The 26,664-nt window shown below is 44.9% G+C and overlaps 1 protein-coding gene across 1 annotated transcript in view; it reads right to left on the reverse strand.

The window, feature by feature from the left end:
- The window catches only part of LOC116780026 (SET-binding protein-like), a 404,692-nt gene that overhangs the window by 209,200 nt on the left and 168,828 nt on the right, over window positions 1-26,664 (reverse strand). The window contains exon 2 of the mRNA XM_032674528.1: window positions 23,889-23,960. Coding sequence (XP_032530419.1) covers window positions 23,889-23,960 — 72 coding nt within the window. The remainder of the gene's footprint in view (window positions 1-23,888; window positions 23,961-26,664) is intronic.

Consider the following 26,664-nt stretch of genomic DNA (forward strand, 5'->3'; position numbering starts at 1 on the left):
AGGCCCAGAAAGCAGGTAGAGAGTTAAAATCAGATTTTAAGTCAGAATATAGGTATAAACAAGAGCACGGAGCATTTTGCCAATACTTAGTTAGGATGTACTGCCAAAACCTAGAGATCAGGTGGTACCGTACACTAGAAGAATGCACACACCTAACTTAAGTAAGATAAGGGGCGAAATGGGGGTTCGGGTCCAAGAGTCTTGCAAAATTCACCATGGAGTCAGCAAAAACCAAGAAAGTTGAAAAGTTCAACCGAGGGAGAGGAGTAAAAATACGACCCCCAGAGGATGAAGAAACAGGAACGACCCTCCTAGATTCTCCCCAAATTGAAGACCACACCTCCGACTCCGCCCAAACTCCACCTATTATGAATATTATAACTAGATGTTGCAATTATATGAATATGTATGTGAAATTTTGCAATCACCTGTAAAAATGGTATACAATCATGTCTGCTTACTAAAGAGACAGAGCAGTTTGTCCAGTACGAGTTGGTTGCTCTCCAATGTTGCCTAAATAAACATACCTCGCTGCTTAAAGACTAAAACTTGTCTCTGAGCAGTTCTCTGCGCCTTCTTGGGGGCATTTATTGGCATCAGACCATTGTACAATAAGCATTGGCCAGGGTCCAGCACATTGCAATAAGTTGACCCTCTCTGGACCTCATGGAGGTTTTCTTCAAGCACTCTGCTATCTTACTAGTGATCTGTGTTTGGTCATGGAGGAACTTCCAAACTATTGGGGCTGAATATTCCTTCAGCACTTGACCTATCTTTTCCCACATTCCCATAAAGTCAGGATGGTTCATGTCTAGAGCAAGCTGTTGGGCAGTGTCCCCAGCCCCTGGGGCAGGTTTCTGCACAGTGTCCCTAGTCTCTGGGGCAGATGTTGGAGTAGCTACCCAAAAATCCTTCAGCCTGTCTCTACTGAGTGGGTCGTAGTGAATAAACGTGGCAGAACCATCACCAAAAACATGGTATCCTTAACATCTAGAGGGAATTTAAGCACTTCAAAAACTGTTGTGGTGGACCCGAAGGAGAAATGGGTGAAGGATTGGGAAAAAACGCTCCCCTGTGTTTCTCCCCCAGATTGGGTGCCATAGAGCCCTGAAAACACATTCCACAGGAGAATTATAGGCATTGAATTTACCACCCCACAGATCCAAGTTATGAACTGAAGAATAGCCACAGTTGCCCTGGTTATAGAACCTGCTTTGAGATAACCATCTATAAATGGAAAATACGTATGCAGGAATACATGCCAAAAAAGCAGGAATAAGATGAATAACATGATGTCTGAGGGGTTCTATATCCAATACACAAATGGATTACTCAAAACTGTTATTCTGTTTCTACTTTTCCTCTTGTGCCCTACATTGGGTTCCAATTCTTGTCTTGGTTTAAAGACAACGTATGCCAGGAGGTAGGACATCTGATGGAATAGAAAACTTTGCCTCCAAATTACTGTAAATTTGAAAGTATGAGACTTTCAAACAAAGTGTAGAAATTCATAACAATTTTGTACTAAAAACAGAGAACAGAACAGAACAAAACATTAACCAAACAATAACAGAGAAAATGTCACCAAAAATAATTCTTTCTTCTGTGCACTGCTAAGTGCAGTCCCAGCGTGGTCACGTGATCACAATGGAGCCAGGGCAGAGCTGTTGCCATGACTGGCAGGTGATGTGTGAAGAAGTTCACAAAGGGCAGCTCTCCCCCCGAATTCCCCCAATGCTGCTGTAGCAGTGGTGGTGGCTGTGCCAGCAGTCAAAAAAGAAAAAAAATGGCAGAAAGTGGGTTGTTGTGCCAGAGGTCAAAAAAGTGGTGGAAAGCAGCAGTAGGGCTGACCACACACAAAATGGGATCCCTCAATCTGCCTCATGAGGTGTTGCCTACAATGAACCACACCTGAAATGTTTCTACACCAATGCATGCAGCATGAGAAACAAACGAGAGGAGCTCAAAGCTTTGAGCAGTCCCAGAGATTTGACATCATTGGCATAAGTGAAACCTGGTGGGATGAGACCTGTGACTGGAATGCCCTGTTGGATGGTTACAGGCTCTTCAGCAGGGATAGGCAGGGCAGAAGAGGCAGAGGAGTATCACTGCATGTTATAGAAGGGTTAGAATGTATGGAGCTCACAGTTGGCAATGGCACAATTGAGAGCCTCCGGGTAAGAATCAAGGGGCAAACAAATCATAGAATCATAGAATTATCATAGAATCATAGAATCAGACGGGTTGGAAAGGACCTCTGAGATCATCAAGTCCAACCCTTGATCCACTACCACCACAGTTGCTAGACCATGGCACTAAGTGCCACATCCAGCCTCATCTTAAAAACCTCCACTTCCCTGGGCAGCCCATTCCAATGCCTGATTACCCTCTCTGTAAAGAATTTCTTTCTAATGTCTAACCTAAACCTCCCCTGGCGCAGTTTAAGGCCATGCCCTCTTGTCCTACTGCTGGTTGCCTGGGAGAAGAGACCAACCCCCACCTGCCTACAACCTCCTCTCAGGTAGTTGTAGAGAGCGATGAGGTCTCCCGTGAGCCTTCTCTTCTCAAGGCTAAACAACCCCAGCTCCCTCAGCCTCTCCTCATAGGACTTGTGCTCCAGTCCCTTCACCAGCCTCGTTGCCCTTCTCTGCACCTGCTCCAGCACCTCAACATCTTTCCTGAACTGAGGGGCCCAGAACTGGACACAGTACTCCAGGTGAGGCCTCACCAGCGCTGAGTACAGGGGCAGAATCACTTCCCTGGTCCTGCTGGCCACACTGTTCCTGATACAGACCAGGATGCCATTGGTCTTCTTGGCCCCCTGGGCACACTACTGGCTCATGTTCAGCCTCCTGTCAATCAGCACTCCCAGGTCCCTTTCTGCCTGGGAGGATGTCATCGTGGGAGTCTACTATAAACCTCCCAGATGGGATGCCAATGAATTATTCTTTGAGGAACTAAGGGACACTTCCAAGTCAACTGCCCTTGTCCTTATGAGGGACTTGAACTTGCCAGAAATTAACTGGGAGCATTCACACAGCTGGTACAACCGAGGCCAGAAGATTCCTAAAAAACCTGGATGACAACTTCATGGAACAGGTCCTAAGGAAGCTGACTCAGAAAAATGCCCTTCTTGATCTGCTGCTTGTCAACAGAGCAGATCTCATGAGTGAAGTATGGATTGGTGGCCATCTTTGTCACAGTGACTATCAAGGGATCGAGTTTAAAATCTCTGTTGACAGAAGGAAAAGTACCAGCAAAACCTCAACCCTGGACATGAGGAAAGCAGACACCAGGTTGCTCAGGGAAGAATTAAGAGATGCTGCTTGCCACTGTAGAAAGAAAATTCATGTGGCCAAAGCTCAACTGGAGTTGAAGCTGACCAGAAATGTGGGAGACAATAAAAAGAATTTTTTCAAATACCTTAGTGGCAATAGGTAGTTTAAAAATATCGTCAGTTCATTTCAGGATGAGGATAGTCACCTCACAAACAGGGACAGAGATAAGGCAGAGGTGTTTAATGCTTTCTTTGCCTCTGTCTTCAACACGGATGATGGACCAAGGCAGTCTCAGTGCCCTGAGCCGGAGGACCATGACTGCAAGAATGATCGACCCTAAAATTGTGCAGGATCTACTGTTTCAGCTGGATCCCTACAAATCTATGGGACCTGATGGATTCATCCCAGAATCCTCAAAGAACTGGTTGATGTCCTTGCAAAACCTCTCTCTGTGATTTTTGAGTGGTCTTGGGAATCCAGAGAGGTCCAGGATGCCTGGAAGCTGGCGAACGTTGCCCCGATTTTCAAGAAGGGCAAGAAGGAAGACCCCAGAAACTACAGGCCTGTCAGTCTCACTTCAGTGCCTGATAAAGTTATGGAGATTATTCTGGGAGGTACTGAAAAACACCTGAAAGACAACACAGTCATTGGTCACAGCCAGCACAGCTTCATGAGAGGAAAGTCCTGCTTATCAAACCTGATTTCCTTTTATGACAAGGTAACCTACCTAGTTGATCAAGGGAAGCCAGCTGATGTAATCTTTTTGGATTTCAGTAAAGCTTTTGATACTGTCTCTTACAGGATCCTTCTGGACCAAATGTCCAGCACACAGTTGGATAAACACATCATGCGATGGGTGAGCTATTGGCTCACGGGTCAAGTGCAAAGGGTGATAGTGAATGGGGTAATATCAGACTGGTGACCTGTCACTAGTGGGGTTCTGCAGGGCTCCATCTTAGGTGCAGTGTTCTTCAACATCTTCATAAATTACTTGGACGCAGGACTCAAAGGGATGCTAAGGAAGTATGAAGATAATGCAAAACTGGGAGGATCTGTTGATTCCCTCAAAGGTGGGGGGCCCTGCAGAGACACCTTGACAAATTAGAGCAATGGGCAATCACCAACCAGATGAAGTTCAACAAGGGCAAGTGCAGGATTCTGCACCTGAGATGGGGCAACCCTGGTTGTATGTGCCACAGAAAGGCACCTGGGAATCCTGTTTGATGGTAAGTTGAATATGAGTCAGCAGTGTACCCTGGCAACCAGGAGGGCCAACCGCGTACTGGGGGGCATCAGGGAAAACATCGCCAACCGGTTGAGGGAGGTGATTGTCCCTCTCTACTCTGCGCTGATGTGGCATCACCATGAATATTGTGTGCAGTTTTGGTCATCACAATATAAGAAAGATTTTAAGCTATTAGAGAGCATCCAAAGGAGGGCTATGAAGATGGTGAAGGGCCTTGAGGGGAAGCTGTATGAGGAGAGGTTGAGGTCACTTGGTCTGTTCAGCCTGGAGAAGAGGACACTGAAGGGAGACCTCATCGCAGTCTACAATGTCCTTGTGGGGGAAGAAGAGGGTCAGAAACTTGTGTCTTTTCTTTGGTGACCAATGACAGGACACAAGGGAATGCCCTGAAGTTGTGTCAGAGGAAGTTTAGGTTAGATATTAGAAGAAGGTTCTTCACCCCCAGGGTGATTGAGCACTGGAACCGGCTCCCCAAGTGTTGTAGGTTTAAAATTGTCTCTTGTAATTTTGCCATACCACTATTAGGGGGCGAGTGCTAATAACGGCACTCCAATCTGCTTACACAGCCAGTGCTGGGACCTGCTGGAGACGGGGGTGGGAAGGCCACACTTTAAGGTGTTTGTCACCCTGTGATCAGGGGGGCAGGGGAGATGAAATCATGGGAAACCCTGCAGGAGTTGGAGGGGTATAAGGACACCTGGCATCACGTTCACTCTCTTTTTGTTCCATGTTCGGCTCTCAACTGGAAGGTGATGCCTTCCCCTCCCTTTTAGCGACCCCCACTGCCACGTCACCAGAGCCCGTTCTAGCCACCAAGAGGTGGGGGGACCAGCACTGCGGCAGCCATGCTGGGTTGAGGGTTTGTCCCATCACAGCCTTGCTCCGTGGGTCGCCAGTGCCTGCAGGGGAGCCAGTCCCCTCTCCTGCCCACTGTATTCAGCCTGCCAGCTCTTACAGCTGCCACTGCAACTCAGGGCCATGGTCGCCATTTTGTCACCACTGTAACATGGTGGCTGCCAGTACCGCTGGGGGCCAACCACCTCTGAGAAAGCCCACTGAAGGAAACCACAGTTACCGATTCAACAACATAGAAGTGGACAAAGAGACTTTTCTGGTTGATATTCCCTCTCTGTTACTCTGTGTTTGTAGTTTATTTTTGGTTTTGCCTTTTGGTTTTCAGTAAACATTGTTACTTTGTTTCTACTTCATTACTCGCGAGTCTCAATTTATTTTTAAAGTTGCATTAAGTCCAGGAAAAGAGGGCTCTCTATTCCATCTAAGGTCCCGTTTCCCTGGCAACATTGTCTTAAAACCAAGACACCAGGGAAGTGGTCACAGCACCAAGCCTGACAGAGTTCAAGAAGAATTTGGACAATACTCCCAGGCACATGGTGTGACTCTTTGGGATGGTTCTGTGCAGGGCTAAGAGTTGGACTTGGTGATCATTGTGGGTTCCTTCCAACTCCGGATATTTTATGATTCTGTGATTCTGTGAAGTCTTTTCCCATTACTGCCTGCATGTCTCTGCCAACCCTTCAACTCCCATCTTCATCTTTTAACATTATACAGTCTTTTGTCCAAGAACAATAATATATTTGCTTTATAATGCTCTGATCACAACAGAGATTCTTATGCACAATTTCATCTTCTTAACTGCAGCCATGCTGCTGATTAAAGGGGTCACATTGGCAGTGAGGGAATCTACAGTGTCTTTATTTGTTCACAAGAAGGAGATACCAGGAGTTCAAGTTTCTCTCTCTAGCTTCGGTCTCTTGCTGTTTTGATCCTGACCACCTTTGGGAATAAAAGGGGAATTTAGTTCTTAAATGTGATTTGGTCACTGTTGTCTTGGCTAACACCATCCATAAAAGAATTGGTTTCTTTGTTAGACAGAGTAAGTCTGAGACCACAGAGCTGAAATAGGAGCAGTATGAAAAAAATGTATCTTTTTTAGCTAAAAAGGGCCAATCGTTAACCATGCAAATAAATGAGTGGCTATTAAGTTTTAGTAACACACTCTATTATGTTGCTTACTCATGAAGGGAGGTGAGGAGAAAATTTTGAGAGGTTTCAAAAAGACTTTTTTTTTTTAATTAGAGAATTGCACATCATGGTATTTCAGCACTATAAACATCTAATGATAATTTGATTGCAAAACAGGACATTCTTGAGGCTCTAAGAAAATGGGCACAAAAAAAAGAGACTGCTGTTATCAAATAAAATATCTGAAGACTGTGTTTTTTTCTCTGACTTCTAAAAGCATCATATCCTCAAATTCAGACAAGCAGATGGCTACCAGAAACACTCTGAAATCAACAAACTGCTTGCTTTGGACACATCCTCTTGGTTTCTTTGCCTCTTGACTCTCACATTGATTTTTATTGCATTTGGGTTTGATCCAAGGCAATTGGAGAGGATTTTAAAGTCACCAATGACCTTTGAACTTCACTGATGGCATTTTGGGGGATTTTATCTAACAGAGGAGATAAAGGTAGAAATGGTCATTTACTCACCATCCAATGGAAGAAAAAATATGATTACATCATTTGTGATTTCAGTTGAAGCAGATGAAGTAAGCTGCTGAGGCTGTACAGAGAAGAGGGGATACTGCTGGAGGGAGAAATGTTTTGAAGAGCATGCAACCATGGCATCACCTCCTTCTGTTGATAGTACACAGCCAAAACTGATGACAACTTCAGTTGTAACTTCGTGTTCTTGCCAAGTAGCAACCCTGAGCAACTGTAAGTCATACCTGCTCCTGGCTGAGTGTCTGAATTTTTGTTTCTTCCCTCTGAAAAAGTGCAGAAATGTAATTTTTTATATGAAGTCAAGTCTTAGGAAGTGCCAGTAGATAAAGAGCCTTGCATTGCATTTCCCCTGAAACTCTGCTCTGAGCACTTCAAACCTAACCTTTATTCCTCCCAGTGACAATACGCATCTTGTTCCTCACATAGACTTCCCAAGACATTGTCTTGAGCTTCATCTCGCCAGTGCTAAATGGTTTTCCATGCAGGAGATAAGCTGAAGTTCTCAGATGAAGGATAAGGCTGATAAATTTGCTCCTTGGGAGCAAGGGGACCTCTGACAATGTGGGTAAAGGTCACCTAGATGATAGAACTAAGTTGGTAGCACATGACAATACTGAATCAGAGATGAGGTCACCTTCCTAAGAAGGGGAGTGAGGCACTGAAGAGGGAACCATTTCTCCTGATTCACTCTTCCTAAGACATGTGTAAGGAAAAATGTTTTCCTCTCTTACCTTGTCAGGGACTCTCATGAACTTCTTCCAGCCATGTGAGGGTCCTGCTTTTATGCTTCCATTATTGTCCTGCACATTTTCGTAGCCATGGTGGCACGGTGGAGTCATTCCCCCCCAAATGCCTACATCTCCTCACTTATCCTCACTGAAGTTATGCTCTGCTCAGGTCCAAGTTGCTATCTTATTATCAAAGCAGAGTCACTTATTAAAGAAAGAGTAACATTGTATAGTGTAGTTACTGCTCAAACGTGAGAGACCAGAACTATAGTATTCCTATATGAAGATATTTGTGCCAAGTAATTTTGGTGGCACATAGAAAAAATACTAAATAAATTTATATGGATCTAGTAAAATCTGAAAAGAGCTTATAGGAAATCATGCCTATATCTTAATAAAATTCGGAGCTGCTTCTGGGAAAACTGACAACTGTAAAACCAGTCTGCCAAACTTTCATTCACAGCTTCATTGCAAAGCCATTACAGATACAGCAAAGACCATCAAACTCACAGAGGTGTATGTGAACACACATGTGGAAATGGGGAGCATCACATTTTCTTACTCCCGAGGAAACCTGGCAGCCTGGAGAGGACAGGAGAGCAAAGAACAGATGCTTTTGATGCTGCCAACACACCTCAATGTTTCAGAACTTATTTTTCCCAACCCATAACTTGAGTGTGAAATCACCTCTGCAAGCAAACCAAACAAACCATCAATGATGTTGCTCACAATACTTGCAGAAGGCTGCCAGAGGTCTCGAGCTATCCATCCACAGCCCATCTTGCTCTTCCCATGGCATCATAGAATGGTTTGGGTTGGAAGGGACCTTTACAGATCATGTAAGTCAAATCCCCCTGCCATGGCCAGGGACATCTTTCTTTAGACCAGGTTGCTCAAAGCCCCATTCAACCTGACCATGAACACTTCCAGGCATGGTGCCCTCCCACCTTCACAGTTAAGAATTTTTCCTAATATCTAGTCTAAACCTGCCCTTTGTCAGTTTGAAGCCATTTTCCCTTGTCCTATCACTCCATACCCTTGGGAAAAGTCCCTCTCCAGCTCTCTTGTAGCCCCTTTAGGTACTGAAAGGCTGCAATAAAGTCTCCCCAGAGCCTTCTCGTCTCCAGGCTGAAGAATCCCAACTAAGTCTTTATTCATAGGAGAGGTGCTCCAACCCTCTGAGCATCTTTGTGGTACACTGGGACACGGCCAGTCTGCTGTGCTGTACCCTTAGAGGCATATACTGAAACCATTGCAGTTTGATTTTACCAGTGCTCTTTGCAGCTGGTTTGCTGCACCCAGAAACCACAGAGGGATGAAATGAAACTATATGCACCATATCTGCAGGCCACCTGGGCCCTGACACCCATTATGATACATGGAAAGAAGGTGTGCAAACAACATTGGTCCCTGGGGAACAGCAATTTTCAAGCTGGTTACTCTGCAAGTAAAAGGCAGATTGCTAGCAAGTAATGCCTGCAAAGTTTGATGCCTTGATTTCTGCTGTGTAGATCAATATTAACAGTAATATTGTATTTCCAGGGCATACTCAACAGATAGAACTATTGATTATTTGGTATGTAGCAGTGCATTGATACTTGATAGAAAACTGAGACATTGAAACAATAAATGTGCAGTTGTTAACAAGCAACACAGGGCATTGAATTTCAGTGACATAACTGGGATATTGCTTCTTTTGTCTAAAATGGAACATTTTTAACATGTCAAAAATATAATTTACTTATATGACTTACTGAAATACCTGAAGAAAATACCTTCTCCCCCGAAACCTGCAGATTAAGGTCATGTTCACAAATATGTGCCAAATTCAACCAATAATTTCATTCCCACTGTGATCAAACACTTGAGGTATTCTTGAAGGGAAAATGCCTTTTTTAATATGTTTAAACAAGTCTTAGATCATCTTGTGCATGAACAGATTTCAATGAAAGAAAAGATAATAAAACATTATATTTTGGTTCCAGTAGTTGAGTCAAAGTTATTTTTTTTCACTGAGGTTTTTGATTCAGTGGGGAAAAATATATATACATATACATATGTATATTTGTATTAGGGGGGACTCAAAACTTTATCAAACAAAGGGTTTACTTATATTAGAAAGACATAATGTTGTATCCTTCCATGAGCTGTTTTATTATGTCTACAATTGTCTCCAAAGGACACATTTCACTATCAACTGTCAAACAACTAAAAGGAAATTATATAGAACACCATGGCTGGAACCTGTTGAAAAAGGAACCTCCCTATGGTGAGGGAGAAAGAAATACTTTCTGTGAAGAAAAATAATGGGTGGCACTCACTGTTGCAGGAAAGAACGCCTCAATTACTTCATACCCTTTTCATCTGAGCTTGGAGAGGCAGGAGAGGTGACTTGTAAATATGCAGGAAACGCACCTGTATTATACATCACCATTTTCTGGGATAATGTAGTCTTTTATATGCTACCAGCGTGTTGAACCCTGTAGGCTTAACTGCCTTAGCAATTGTCTACAATTTGGAGAAGTCAGGACCAAAGGAGGTTGAATCAGCCTCTGATGGTGGCTCCCCTTTCCCACTGCTGACAAATGGAGTTTAGGATGATGAAGTCCAGTTTCTCAGTTGGGGTTGAGTCTCTTCATCCACTAGTAAATTAAATGTGCCCAGAAATATTCCCAGGCATTGAGGTAAAGTGGCACAGAACAGTTTGTATATCTTAACTTCCCTAATGCAGTAGCTAAATGCAAACAGCTCACTGGGATGAACCCTGGTCCATGCTTAGGAATGACTTAAGATCTTGATAGTTGTCATGGTCCAAAAATGTGCCAAGGACTGGTCTAGTAGTTTGAGTATACCCAGTCACACTCCCATGAACATTCCCAGACACTTCTTAACTTGCTTAAGACAGATGCAGCCTAAGACATTGGGTAACATGTCCTTCTTCCTCTTTTCTTGCCGAAGATGATCTCTTTCCAGCCAGAAGAAGGGAAGTGTATGACTCCAAATTGTAGGAATAGGTACCCCCTTTCCAAAAGAATTTGTAATGGGATAATTAGAGCTTAATTAAATGTTACTTAAGGAGAATTTCTGCCTAAGAAGAAACCCCTTTTTCAAGGACAGGGAAGTGGTTTTTTCCCTCCTGTGTCCCAGAGAGGAAGCAGCAGTCTCTCTCTCTCTCTCTCTCTCTCTCTTGTCTGAGGAGAGATAAACCCTTAGGATGTTACAGGTTGTGCCTGCCTTGAAGCTGGGGAAGGGAGACCAGAGAAGATAAGAAACCTTGAAAAGATCAAGAGGGGTTACTTTCTTAGGCCCAGCACTCTCACTCCTGGTGCAGAATTTTTCTTTGTAAGTTTTCAGTGTCTTTGCATCCAAAATAAACCTTTCTGAATCCTTTCCACTGCCTTGGCATTTTTGGGGAAAATACCTGCGAATATTTTACTTTACAAAATTTTGTTATAACAATAATCTTTTGCTGGTTTGTGAAATCACTCTTATTAAAGGTTACTGCCATTTGCATGTAAGAATAATTGCAAAGAACCAGATGTCATGTGTTTAAAATGACAAAGATGTTGCATGTAGGCAGGTTAACTTCATAAATAAACCACTGTCCTCCTTTTCCCATACCACACCACTGTCATCTGCCTAATACTGCATTTTCAGTGTTTGCAACTTTAAATTGCATACCCCCAAAAAAGCATCCCCCTTCAAGTACTTGCCAATTGCTCTAACCATGCTACATTGGAGGATTGTAAGATGTCCCATAGGAAGGCTGTGGATGTAGTCTACCTGGACTTCAGCAAAGCCTTTGACACCATCTCCCACAGCATACTCCTGAAAAAGCTGGTAGCCCACGGCTTGGTCAGGAGTACTCTCTGCTGGGTTAGGAACTGGCTGGAGAGCTGGGCCCAGAGAGTGGTGGTGAACGGTGCTGCATCCAGTTGGTGGTCAGTCACTAGTGGTGTCCCCCAGGGATCAGTGTTGGGCCCAGTTCTATTTAATATCTTTATTGATGATTTAGATGAGGGGATTGAGTCCACCATCAGCACATTTGCAGATGACACTAAGTTGGGGGGGAGTGTCGATCAACTGGAAGGCAGGAGGGCTCTACAGAGGGACCTGGACAGTCTGGAGAGTTGGACTGATTCCAACGGGATGAGGTTCAACGAGGTCAAGTGCCAGGTCCTGCACTTTGGCCACAACAACCCCATGCAACGCTACAGGCTGGGCACAGAGTGGCTGGAGAGTAGCCAGGTAGAGAGGAACCTGGGAGTTTGGATTGACAGGAAGCTGAACATGATCCAGCAGTGTGCCCAGGTGGTCAAGAAGGCCAATGGCATCCTGGTCTGGATCGGGAATGGTGTGGCCAACAGGTCCAAGGAAGTGATTCTTCCCCTGTACTCAGCACTGGTGAAGCCACACCTGGAGTACTGTGTCCATTTCTGGGCCCCTCAGTTCAGGAAGGATATTGAGGTGCTGGAGCAGGTCCAGAGAAGAGCAACAAGGCTGGTGAAGGGACTCGAACACAAGTCTTATGAGGAGAGGCTGAGGGAGCTGGGGTTGTTCAGCCTGGAGAAGAGGAGGCTTTGGGGAGACCTCATCACTCTCTACAGCTACCTGAAAGGAGGTTGTAGCCAGGTGGGGGTTGGTGTCTTCTCCCAGACAAGAGGGCATAGTCTTAAGCTGTGCCAGGGGAGGTTTAGGTTGGATATTAGGAAGAAATTCTTTAGAGAGAGGGTAATTAGACATTGGAATGGGTTGCCCAGGGAAGTGGTGGATTCTCCGTCCCTGGAGTTTTTTAAGATAAGCCTGGATGTGGCACTTAGTGCCATGGTCTAGCAACCGCAACGGTAGTGGATCGAGGGTTGGACTTGATGATCTTGAAGGTCCCTTCCAACCCAACTGATTCTATGATTCTATGAACTTCTGTGCTGAGCTGCCCAAGGCAAAGCAAGTCTGTTTCTATGGGTGCCTCTGAGATACAAGAAGTTGAAGACAAGTTCTTTACTGTGAGAAGAATTGACTACAGGAATAGGGAAGTGATTGTGTCTCTGTACTTGGCACCAGTGAGGGTGCACTTCTAGTACTGTGTTCAGTTCTGGGCCTCTCACTTCGAGAAAGACATTGAGGTGAGGGGAGACCTTATCGCTCTCTACAACTACGTGAAAAGAGGTTGTAGCAAAGTGGGGGTTGGTCTTTTGTCCCAGGCAACTCGCAACAGGACAAGAGGAAATGGCCTCAAACTGTGCGAGGAGAGGTTCAGGGTGGACATCAGGAAAAATTTCATTACCGAAAGGGTTGTCAAGCATTGGAATGGGCTGTCCAGGGAGGTTGTGGAGTTACCATCCCTGGAGGTGTTCAAGAAAAGACTGGACATGGCATGTAGTATTATGGTCTAGTTGACAAGGTGGTCATTAGTCAAAGGTTGGACTCAGTGATCTTGCAGGTCTTTTCCAACCTGAATCATTCTGTGATTCTGTGATTTACAAATATGTGTCCGTCCTGTCCTTTCTTCCTTCCAAAAGTGGCAAAGTGGCCACAGCAGCCAGATCAAACTTTGGCACAAACATTACCAATGTGCAGAGTCAGCAATAAATGAGTGCTCCTTTATGCTCACTTATTGAGGAGGTTGAAGAATCATATTTGCCATTAAGATTAAAAGAAGGTTAATTCAAACCTACAGCAAAGTTTCAGCAGTAATCCTGCTCAGGCAGGCAGGTAAGATCAATGTAAAAGTTGTTCTTGTTTCTGTTTGGTGCTGTAAAGAGAGTCAAAAAACCCCTCAAAACATCAGGGCTGTGCATTTTCATAAAATTTGCATTTTTTTCCTAGAAACAGTGGAAATAGGTTTAAACATTACTGTTATTATGTCTAAAATGACAGAGACATTTCCACCTGAATGTTTCCATTCTCAGTCAGATATTTATATTCACCATTTGTGTACCTTCAATTCGGGGACTACAGCTCCCCTGCGGGCCAAGGACTCAGGGTCCATTTTGTGTTTATCTTTCTGCCAAAATGGGGTTATTAGTGAAAGGAAATATTGCAAGGTCACCCACAGGCTTGATAGAAACAGGAGGGTAGGAGAATATTAGGGAGAAACTGTAAGCTGTAATATTCAGCTGCAGTTGGCAAACTTGAGCATATTTAGATTTCCTGTACCAGCATTTCACTCCCCTGTTTTCAAATGATGTTCTGGCCCTAGTGATTAACCACCCAAATATACCCAGGAAGGATATTCATGGGAAGGATCTCATGATAAAAAGGCTATTCCTGGTCTTCTTTCCATCACATCTATGCACTAATATGGCTTGAGATCTCAGTTGATCAAAAGGTCATAAGATGCTGCCACTCTGTCTTGGTTCAGCTGAAGACATTTTTATGGCATTCAGAAGGCAGAGGAATTTGGTAGCAAAGTCTTCAAATTTGTTTGTATAATAGATGAAGTCTTTGCTATGTGGCATTTATCTTCCTTCAGGGAGTGACACTTGATAAATCTCTAGTTGCCAGTGAATTTAAATAAAACAAAGGCAAATAATATCCCTGCACATTATAAATATATAACTGCAGAGAACATAAGAATTACCACTCTCCCACAATTTCCTTTGCTACAAAAGCTATAAAGTGCCGACAACCCTCAAATTCTGTCAAAACCTCTGAGTATATTACAAAGAGTGTGGTGATAACATAGGAGGGACTAAAAGATTCATCACTTGTTGTAGGTTAGATTCTTATCTTGAATTTCTCCATGCCACCATACGAGGGTGCTCACTGATAGTGGAGTGCAGTCTGGAGGCTGCCGAGGAAGTGGACAGGGGGCGAGTGGTGGAGGGGATGGGATTCCCGGGAACAAGGGGTCCCATGATAACTGGAGAAGAATAAAAGGCACAACGGTTTCCACCATTGCCCCCTCTCGCTGGTTAAGGATGTGCTGCATTGACCCCCGCCTGTTTCCTGCCATACCTGCCGTGGCACCCCACTGGTTCCTGCAGCTCCCCCATGCTGGCGCCCCTGCCGTTGCCTCTTCTCTGTACCTGCACTGTGATCAAGAGGGAGTGGCTACCGCTCTTTGTTCTCGGATGGCAGACGAGTTGGTGAGCCCCCATGCTCCTGCCACCGGTGGCTGCTGGCCGGCACCAGCGCTTTCACTGCCTGCTGCTGCCCCCCTCATCCTCTGCTGCCAACCACCAAGACGGAGCACCCCATCCTGCTCACCAGGCACTGGGACCGCCCTGCACACCAGCAGGATATGGGTCAGATAAGGAGTAAAGTTAGGCCACTGAAATTTATGAAAGCAGACTTCCAACTGTTCAAGGAGATAGTGGAATCCCCTGGGAGACTGCCCTCAGGGCCAAGAGAGTGGAACAGAGTTGGCAGATCTTTAAGGAAGTCTTCCATAGAGCACAAGAGCTGGCAATGCCCAGGAGCAAGAAATCAGGCAAGGAAGGCAAGAGTCAGGCATGGCTGAGTAGGGAACTGCTGGTCAAACTAAAGGGAAAGAAGCATATGGACAGGCAGCAGAAACAAGGACAGGTAAGCTGGGAAGAGTATAGAGATGTTCAGTTGTGTAGGGATGGGGTGATATCCTAGTTAGAGCATCCAGGACCAGTTCATCACCATGTGGGTGTAACCCAAACTGTGTATTCTACACCCTCTATGTCATTTCCCAGGAACTGTTAACAATAGACCATTTGCAGCAGCTGCCCAGAGCACACCTGGCCCCTCAGGCTATAGGCTGGGTGTTGGGAAGCCTGTGAGATAGGAGGATGTTCCTATCCTCACACCAATGACTCAGGTGTGATAACTCCCCTCCAGGGAGTCATTAGCACCTCCACACCCAGCCTGAGGGGTCATGTCTGCTAATCGGCCACCAAGGATTCCAAAAATATCTCACGACTCACAATCACCCATTGTGGAACTCCCTGCCCTGGGGGAGGTACTGGGCATTCCCACTCGAACCTGAGTGTATATAACCTTGGGGGTCTTAGGACTTCTGGGCCCATTTGTCAGATCCAGAGGAGGACCAGAACCTCGACCAGACTGCGACCAGCACTCTCACCAACAGGTTTTTCCTCTCCTTTTATGTTGAACTCAGGGGGACCACGTGGGGCTCAGCATGGGGGCCCACGAACACCATTCTGTTCGTGCCCCAGATTGCTGGGTTATACATCTGGGTTTTGTGGGTTAAAATCAATTGTTTGTCCATATAATTGTATTTATTTTATTATTTTATTAAATTGTAACTCTGACTTATAATCTCTTTTTGAGTTGGGTTAATTTCTCCTGCCGGTTTATCTTTAAACCAGCACATTTTTTGGCACCCAACATGGGTCAGAGAGAGAAGTCAAAATTACAATTTCATTTTAAGCATTTGTGTATTTGGATACAGAAACTCCCTGATCACCATGTTGCTTGATGTATTCACGTGGATGTCTGAGCCTGTTCATATTTCCACATATGGGGAACTATTTGCCTATTTTGATGCTCTCTTTAAGACCAGGGAGAGGGATCAAAATTGCTTTATTAATATACTATGTTTCTGTCGTCATAACATCAGAAGCAGTGAGTTTCAATGTGAATGTGTTTTCAGTCTTGTTTGCCTGTCCTGGTTTGGGTTGCTACCTCTGGGGCCTCATTGAAAATCACACCCAGCCTTTTGGGGGAACAGGAGGGAATGGTTGTTTCCAGCCTTTCACTTCCTTCTTCCCCTTCAGACCTGCTACAACAGTCTTTGAAAATATTGAGTTTCCTTTTGATGTTAAAGACAGCGTAGTGTTGTTGTTAGTGTTGCTTTGTCTGCTCTGTACTGTCTACACCATACTTAGGGTCAGAACAGAACCTTCTAGGGAGGTTGTTTGGACGCCTGCCCTGAGAGTGGATAATGTTGAATGGCACGGGAAGTGGGAGGACATCAGCCAGTATTTGGAGAAGTTCTCTCCTCCAATGATCTGGAAATTTACCCCTGAACAACTGCAGGATCCTGTTAGCATGATAAGACTGGTGAAGGGAAAATGCTCTGGCAGCTCCAGAGATGGCCAGCTCACAGCAACCTGCTGGGCCCTGGCCACTGCCTACCGGACACTACTTGACATGGTACTGCCGCGGTCCGAAAAGGGGGGGGGGGACCGTGGCATTGCACGAGTCTGGGACACAAAGGTGGGATGCAGGTAGAATGCTTTATTCACGCATGCACCCGGTCTTTTATCAGCTCGGGAGGGGAAGGGCCAGAACATCGAGCGGAGCATGAGACAGACAAGCGGGGGGGACAAACCAGGATAGGGGCACGGGCAAAAGGGGGAGGAGTGGGGGAAACAGTGAACAGGCAGCAGGCAAACTCATGGCAAGCCTGGGCATGTCCAGACTGTGCACTGTGTAGTGTGAATACAATGAAACCACATAATAACAGTAAAGTCCATATGATAACTGTAAGGTCCATGTAATAAAGTCCTGCCAATTGCTGTATGTTTTTCTCCATGCCTGGAACTGTTCCCATCCTGAATCTTGTTCCTCCACATCTCACCCTTTCTTATTTGTTTGGAAATGTCTGTTGTGATAGTCCTCTTGCAGCATGCTGTGACACAAGAAATAGTTAATAACAATACAAACAGAGAAAGCAAAATTTCAAAGCAAGTTAAAAAGGGTTTGTTTAAATGGACTTGGGGGAGGACAGATCTGCATCTTCCAAATCAGTTTGGACAGCTGCATCTGCTGAGTGACTCCCCCCCTAAAAAATTGTTTCCAGCCCGAGATGCCACTGCTCCATGGTGTCTAAAAGCTTAGTGATAGTGGTCTTCTGTGGACTACAAGATCCTGCTGAAGGGATGGGTTATGCAGGATGGAATGCAGTTGAGGGGGTGTTTGTGTTATCACGCCACCCCTGGAGCTTGCTGCCTTGTGTCCTGACAGTTCACAGGTGCACTGTTTAAGATCTGGCATTGAATTAAAAGTCACTTTTCTCCTTAAGTCGGGTGACTTTATCGGGGGCAGCAGTTCTCCATAGATGTTAGTGAGGGAGCGGCAATCCTTAGTCCAGTGTCTGCCTTTGCCACATCGCTTGCACGGTGTCTTTGGAAGCTCAAATTTTGTGGTTAATCGTGGGCATTTCTTTTTTATATGTCCTGTCTCACTACAGTGAAAACAGATTTGTGGCCCAGCTAAGGCTTCAGCTATTAGTCTTGCTTTATGAGAATTAGACCCCACATTACGACATGCCTTAACCATGTCCATAGGAGTGGGATCTTTAAGAGTTCTTAGTATTTGTTGGCAATCGTCATTAGATTGTTTTATAGCCAACCTTAAAAATAGTGCATCTTGAGCTTCTGGGTGTTTGACTTGTTTTGCAATCGCTTTCTTTAGCTTTTCTGTAAAGTCTGTGAATGGTTCTGTTGGTTTTTTTGTGTGTATGAAGGTGTAGGTTCATCCGCCTCAACAATGGTTTGAATAGGCTAGGTGTTTTGAAATGTCCAATTCATTCATAGGAATCTTGGTTTGGGCCTCATTGGAAATATAAGGTTCCATTCCATAGAGCCTATTAAAGGACTCCAGAACTGGGGTCCCTGTGGTTGCTGAGGCTTGCTGGGCGTGCTGGCGAATGCGAGTTTGGCATTCGTCCAGGAAAAGTGTTGTTTACATGTTAGTGAAGAAGGCACTTAGTAATTCCTTTATGTCATTTGGAGTGAATGTGTATGCAGAAAAGAGTGAACCCAGTACCCTTATTACATAAGGTGAGTTTAACCCGTAGTCAGTAATAGCTTGTTTTGTATCCTTCAGAACTGGGAGGGGGATGGGTTCCCAGACAGGGTGATTGTTGGGATGATAAAATACAGGAAATGCTTTAACCAAATTCACATGGTACAGCACCATCAGGGGGAGGAGACAAGGAGCAAATCCACAGGCACCATGTCCACCCAAACCACGGCTGAGTCAGAGGGGAAAAGAAATAAATCAACCAGCACTGTGTCCACACAAACCATCAAGGAGCCAGAAGGACAACCAAAACCAATAGCAGTCGCCCCTGTCCAGAAAAGGAAATCAAAGACTAAATCAGTTCGTATAGTGAATGATGACGAAGAGGCAGGACCTTCACATCCACCGGAGGAGACAGAACCAGAAATAATCACTTGGTCCCTATCCCTGGGTGAGCTACATGAACTCCAGAGAGAGTTCACACGACAGGCGAATGAGTCCATTCTGACCTGGCTGCTCCGAATCTGGGATGCCGTGGCTAATGATACAGTTCTAGATGGGAGTGAAGCAAGACAACTGGGATCCCTGTCTCGAGATGTAGTCATTGATCAGGGGATTGGAAAGAGGCAGGAAACTCAGCCTCTGGCGGCGACTGTTGTCCAGTGTGAGGGAGAGATATCTTTGTAAGGAGGACCTCCACATACAGCAAGGACAGTGAAACATGATGGAACAAGGAATCTGGTGCTTAAGGGAATTAACCGTACTGGAGATAATCTTTTCAGAGGACGAAAGATTCCCTAAAAGTCCAGATGGTGTACAATGCACATTCCAGATGTGGTTAAAGTTTGCACGGCTCGGGCCAGAAATGTATTCCCTCTACTTAGCAACGCTGCAATGGAGGAAGGGAGAGGACAAGGTGGTTGCGTTGGTTAGTAAACTCAGGATTTATGAAGACACTCTCACTGCCCCATTACAAGCCCATGTCTCATCTGTGGAAACCAAACTGGCCGAACATGTCCGAAGCCTGGAAAAGAAGATTGAAGAGGGCCACCAGAAGCTAAGAGAGGAATTTAAGGAAGGGATCTTCCATATCTCACCAGGACAAACTAGAGCCTCTGCTATCAGGAGCCAGCATCCCCCAGCTAAGGAGAGAGGGTACACTCCACATGGCAATCTATGGTTTTACCTCCATGAGCATGGAGAAGATATGAGGAAGTGGGATGGAAAACCCATCTCCTCCTTAGCAGCCCGGGTATGTGAATTGAAAAGAGAAACAAGTACCACAAGGAACTCTTTGAGGATAAATGCTGCTCCGGTCTCTCGTGGGCAAAACTCCAGACACTACAGGAATGATGATATGTCTGATCCTCTTGAAGGGACCTCCAGGTCATACTTACAAGAAGAGCACAGTGAGTACCATGACCAGGACTAGGGGTGCCCTGCCTCTAGCCAGGTAGAGGAGAGGGACAATTGAGTCTATTGGACTGTGTGGATTCGGTGGCCTGGCACATCAGACCTGCAAAGATACAAGGCTTTAGTTGACACTGGTGCACAATGTACTTTAATGCCATCAAGATATGTAGGGGCAGAATCCATCTCTATTTCTGGGGTGACAGGGGGATCCCAACAGTTGACTGTACTGGAAGCTGAAGTGAGCCTGACTGGGAAGGAATGGCACAGACATCCCATCGTGACTGGCGCAGAGGCCCCGTGTATCCTTGGCATAGATTACCTGAGGAGTGGGTATTTCAAAGACCCAAAAGGACTTGGTTGGGCTTTTGGCATAGCTACTGTGGAGACAGAGGAAATCAGACAGTTGAACACCTTGCCTGGTCTCTCAGAGGACCCTTCTGCTGTGGGACTGCTGAAGGTTAAAGAACAATTGGTACCGATGGCCACAGCAACAGTACACCATCGGCAATACCGCACTGACCGACACTCTGTGACTCCTATACATAAGATGATCTGTGACCTGGAGACCCAGGGGGTGGTCAGCAAGACTTGCTCACCCTTTAATAGCCCTATATGGCCAGTGTGTAAGTCCAGCGGAGAGTGGAGGCTGACAGTGGATTACTATGGACTCAATGAAGTCATACCACCCCTGAGTGCTGCTGTGCTGGACATGCTGGAGCTTCAATGTGAACTGGAGTCCAAGGCAACCAAGTAGTGTTCCACCACTGACATTCCCAACACCTTTTTCTCCATTCCTTTGACAGCAGAGTGCAGGTCACAATTTGCTTTCACTTGGAGGGGTGTACAGTACACCTGGAATTGACTGCCTCAGGGGTAGAAACACAGTCCCAGCATTTGCCATGGACTGATCCAGACTGCACTGGAAAAGGGTGAGGCTCCAGAACATCTACAGTACATTGATGACATCATTGTATGGGGGAACACAGCGGGTGAAGTCTTCGAGAAAGGAGAGAAGATAATCCAGATTCTCCTTAGAGCTGGTTTTGCCATTAAACGAAGTAAGGTCAAGGGACCTGCTCAGGAAATCCAGTTCCTAGGAGTGAAGTGGCAAGATGGATGTCGCCAGATTCCAATGGAGGTGATTAACAAAATAGCAACCATGTCCCCACCAACCAGCAAGAAGGAAACACAGGCTTTCCTAGGTGCCATGGGCTTTTGGAGGATGCATATCCCTGAGTACAGTCAGATTGTAAGTCCTCTCTACCTTGTGACATGGAAGAAAAATGATTTCCAATGGGACCCTGAACAACAACAAACCTTTGAATAGATTAAACAGGAGATTGCCCATGCTGTAGCCCTTGGGCCAGTCAGGACAGGATAAGACATGAAGAATGTGTCTTTGCCAGTTGCCAAGCCACTCTCCATGATATTTAAAAAGTCATGGCAGTCGGGAGAAGTCCCAGGTGACTGGAAAAAAGGGAAACATTGTACCCGTCTTTAAAAAGGGTAGAAAGGAGGACCCTGGGAACTACCGACCTGTCAGCCTCACCTCTGTGTCTGGGAAGATCATGGAACAGATCCTCCTAGAAGCTATGCTAAGGCACATGGAGGGCAGGGAGGTAATTTGAGACAACCAGCATGGCTTCACCAAGGGCAAGTCCTTCCTGACCAACCTAGTGACCTTCTATGATGGAGTGACTACATCACTGGACAAGGGAATGGTTACAGATGTCATTTATCTGCAGTTCTGTAAAGCCTTTGACATCATCTCCTACAGCATCCTTCTCTCTAAATTGGAGAGAAATTAATTTCATGAGTGCACTGCTAGGTGGATAAGAAAGTTGTTAGATAGTCACATCCAGAGGGTAGTGGTCAATGGCTCAGAGTCCCAATGGACATCAGTGACAAGGGGTGTCCCTCAGGGGTCTGTATTGGTACCAGTGTTATTTAATGTCTTCATTAATGACATGGATGAAGGTATCAAGTGCACCCTCAGCAGCTTTGCAGATGACACCAAGCAGAGTGATGTGGTTGACACATCTGAAGGAAGAGATGACATCCAGAGGGACCTGGAAAAGCTCAAGTAGGCCCATGGGAATCTCATGCAGTTTAACAAGACCAAGTGTAAGGTGCTGCACCTGGGTCAGGGCAATACAGACTGGGGGATGAACAGATTGACAGCAACTCTGCTGGGAAGGACTTGGGGGTGCTGGTAGATGAGAGGCTAGACATGAGCCGGCAGTGTGCATTTGCAGCCCAGAAAGCAAATCACATCCTGGGCTGCATCAAAAGAAGTATGACCAGCATGTTGAGGGAGGTGATTCTGCCCTTCTACTCTGCTCTGGTGAGACCCCACCTGGAATACTGCATCCAACTCTGGGGTCCCCAGTACAGGAACGACATCAACCTGTTGGAGCAAATCCAGAGGAGGACCAGCAAGTTGATTAGAGGGATGGAGCACCTCTCCTATGAGGAAAGACTGAGAGAATTGGGTTTGTTTGACCTGGAGAAAAGAAGGCTTTGGAGCAAGCTAATTGTGGCCTTCCAGTACCTGAAGGGACCCTACAAGAAAGATGGAGAGAAATTTTTTAAAAGACCATGTAGTGACAGGACAAGGGGAAATGGTTTCAAACTGAAAAAGAGTAGATTTAGGTTAGAGGTTAGGAAAAAATTCTTTACTGTGAAGGTGGTGGGGCACTGGAACAGGTTGCCCAGAGAGGTTGTGGATGTCTCATCTCTGGAAATGTTCAAGGCCAGGTTGGATGGGGCTCTGAGCAATCTGATCTAGTGAAAGGTGTCCCTGCCCATAGCAAGGGGGTTGGAACTATATGGTCTTTAAGGTCTTTTCCCACCCAGACCATTCTATGATTCTATAAATTGTCTTTCACTAGTAAACTAAATAAGACCTTGATTTGGGGGTGAAAAAAACCCAAGCAAACCTTAAGCACTTATTAAAATATATCCCAATAAAAATGGGCACTCAATCCTACACTTAAGTTTTACTAACTTCAGGATGATGGGAATAAGAGAATGAAGTGGGGCACATGAATCATTGGAGTCATGCATGTCAGATGTGTTTGGAAATAAAGGATATCTTCTGAAACCATACTTAATGAACATGATCTGAAACATAACATGAACCAAGAGTTCCAGAGAGCATTTTGGTCCAGACTGAACTAAATATTCAAAACTAAGAAAACTCAGGCAACCTTGCACCAACCTGTCCTCCTTCCTCGTATCCTAGCAGCAAGAAAACCAAACAGAACCAATACAGAGCTCTTCAAATTGCATCTATTCATTGAAGTCCTCAAATTGCATCCATACCTTGACTGAAATACCACATTAGTTTTCATCAGGGTTGTGAGGTAATAGGATAGGTAGATTCAAGATCATCCTGTTCTACCCTTTTTTGTGCTTTCTCTGACAGCACTACATTTTTCCTAGTCTGCAGGCTGTTTTGGCATTTCTCATTCCATTTCCATTGGAAACTCAGAAATAAACTTGGGTGATGTGGAATAAGAGTAGCGATACAGTAGCCTTTTCTTTCTGAACACAGGGAAATAGATATTATCTTCTTAATAGTGGGCTATAACTGGTGAGGAAATTAAGAGCCTAAGAGTCAAAGGCAGTTCTAAGAGTTTCATTCTCATTATGTCTCAATGTAATGAAACAAATAAATTGCTCAAGGAGACATATGGAAGCTCACTATGCAAATGACCTATTTAAGGCTTTACCTTTCTATTTAGGTACTGGTGTCAGGATGTTGGTAACCATAATTCACAGATAGATCATTTGGATACAATACAAACTGTTCTAAAACCCAAACCATCATAATGGCATGCATTAAAAAGAAGCCCTATTTAGCTTGATCTTTTTAGACTCTTTTGCTTAGTGCTTGGAATATCTGTTTCTGTGCTATGCACATCAAAATTTCATGTCTAACACTGCAATAATGGGTTTGGAAAGGGAAAAGGAAGAAACAAAAACTTTCACAGCCATAACCCCCTGTTCTTACCTTGTTCACAGTTTTCGTTACTGGATTCTGCACAGGGAACCCATACTCACTTCCCAAATTCTTCATCTGACTCTGTGGCATTTCCCAGAGCAAAGAGAAAAGAGAAAACCTTGATTGGGGGAATGATTGTGCAAAAAATTATCACAAGCATGCAATGTTTGCTCTGCCCTTCTCCATTTCCTACATCTTTCTGCATGACCACCACCACCTGCCAGCTGGGGCCCTCTGAGCACTCAGTGCTGGAGTTTACCCTGGGCCCCACACAGTTTTGGAAGTTCCCTCAAACTTCTCCTTAACCCACAGAAATGCATAGGTTTCTCCTCCCAAGTAGCAAGTAGCCCTGGTAAGCATAGCAGCATCATGGGGCCATCACAGCTTTCCCTGGCAACCATGGGGCATGCAATGAGCAGTCATGACAGTGAGTGGTGCCATGAATTCCTATGACAACGTGTGCTGGAAGAGCAGGAAGGTGTCACAGGATGTCAAACTGCCCGCTTTGTTTGGGAGTTAAAATAGGGAGCTGAAGCCAAGGATTACCACATTGCAAAACCATTTAAAACGGTGTTTGTGATTCAACATAGTGACTGCAGCAAACCTCCTTTGCCCTGTTCTGCACTTCTGGTATGAAAATGAGGTATTCCTCTCCCCTTCTTCCCCTCCTTCCTCCTCTCCTTTTTTTGTCCACCTTTCTAGCCCTTCACACAAAGGTGAAATATTTTATATTTTCACCTGTGATGATGCAGATCATAGAGTGTGTTCTTTGCTTTGCTTTTCACTGTTTTTGCCCAGGGCATCCTTTTAAGTAGCAGCCTGTGCAAAGATAATAGGTGACACAATTCTCTGTAACTGGAATCAGCAACAAATTAGCCATCTGCCACTCCAGGGGTCTGAGATCAACCCAGCTACTGGACCATGACTACAAAGCATTTGCACATTTAGATTACAGAAATGTGAGGTTACTGGTCCAAAAAAATAAAAGACTGGGAGTGGGGAAGGTGTGGGGAGAAGGGATGGAAGATAGCCTTGGAAGACTCCTCTGAATTAACCCTTCCAGACACAAGTAATCTCATAAAAACTCTAAGCAGACAACATTTCTCATTATAAAGTGTTGAAAGGATGATGGATTTGAAGGCAGCAACTTGAGATTTGTGAGACATTATGTTTCAGGGAAATACATCCGGAGAGACCTCTTTGATACAGGGAGAAATAAAGACAAAGACTTGTCAATACCTTTCCTCCTTGGGAAATATGACCAAGCTGCCCAGATGGCTTAACTGACCACTTGGGAAGTACAAGAGTAACATTTTTGCCCCAAGATGGACAAGATCCATTACACAAGTTCCCTTACTCCAGAGCATTGTCAAGATATCAAGGAAATGAAAGAGGTCTGCATTCTGAAATAACAAGGTTTAGGAATGTCTCTTCATTTGTTGTTGTCAGTTTACCTTCCTGAATAACAAACACCACATTGCTACTGTACACACATGGATGCTGTTGGTCCACATTAATATTTGTCTGTATCTTTGGGATCCTCTATATAAATCTGTTGAGAATTATTATTTGGTAACTGAATTATTAAGAGATTTAAATCAGTAGTAAACACAAGCTGGCTCCACATCTAAAAGCATGAAACATGCTCTGCTCAGGTGCATGGTGGGTTAGGACAGACACCAGGGTCTCCTCTGATCACTGTGATGTGGGCTTTAATCCCTGCTCCTGCCATTTGCTGTTGTAGGTTAGAATCCCATGGTCAAGGATCTCAGGTTAAAAAGAGGAGGTTGTGCCCATAGGAAGAGGTGTAGCTGCAGCCAAAGGTATCAGCAAGAACTGGGAAATTCAGGCAAGGTCTGTATGGTATGTACCCTTGATGAGGATGGTAGCTTAAATACACAGCTCATTTCATTAAGTCCAAAGAGGCAACTGAAAAACAAGCATGTGTGCAAGCCCATATATTTTTAACATAGGATCGTCATAGATTGGCTTGGATTGGATGGGACCTTAAAGATAATGTAATTCCAGCTCCCCTGCCGTGGGCAGGGACACCTTCTATTAGACCAGGTTGCTCAAAGCCCCATCCATCCTGGCCTTGAACACTTCCAGGGATGGGGCATCCACAACCTCTCTGGGCAACCTGTGCCAGTGCCATGTATGTCCTCTATTCATGAAGAACAGTTAGGATCAGGTGGAAGGTACAACAGCACACTGATTACTCCAAGTTACTTGACCAACCCTCTTGTTGACATTTGCTATGGTTTCTTCGCCCTCTCCAAGGTTTCCTGGGCCAAGCACTACATATCCCTCAGTTGCAACAAAGATAAAAGAGCAAGAAGAGACAATAACATCTTGTCTGAGCAAGCCGAAGTTGAGCTGCGGCAACTACATGTTACAAGGCACATCTGAGAGCTGAGGAAGAGCAAGGGAGCAATCGCTGCAGACATTCTACTCCATACAAAACCTGCTGGCATCACCCTAATTTTAAAAATGTTTTCAAAAAAAATACAAACCCCCCCTTAAAAAAAAAAAGATGTACTTTTATGTACCTATGTACCTTTTCATAGCCTGTAAATGGAGGGAAAAGGGGATCAATGAAGGGCAAAACCTTTCAGGCAAAAAGCATGGCAAAACTCCATTCCCTCCCTTGCAAATTAGTCAACCTCATGAATTGCTGAAGTTTCTGCCTAATGGTTTTTTGTTTGTTTGTTTTATCCAGGCAGGCTTTGCAGGAAGGGGCTTTTGCAACCCAAGCATCTACACTGTATTAACCAGGTGCTCAGCT

This window comes from Chiroxiphia lanceolata, chromosome W (assembly GCF_009829145.1).
Source record: "Chiroxiphia lanceolata isolate bChiLan1 chromosome W, bChiLan1.pri, whole genome shotgun sequence".
Classification (NCBI taxonomy): domain Eukaryota; kingdom Metazoa; phylum Chordata; class Aves; order Passeriformes; family Pipridae; genus Chiroxiphia; species Chiroxiphia lanceolata.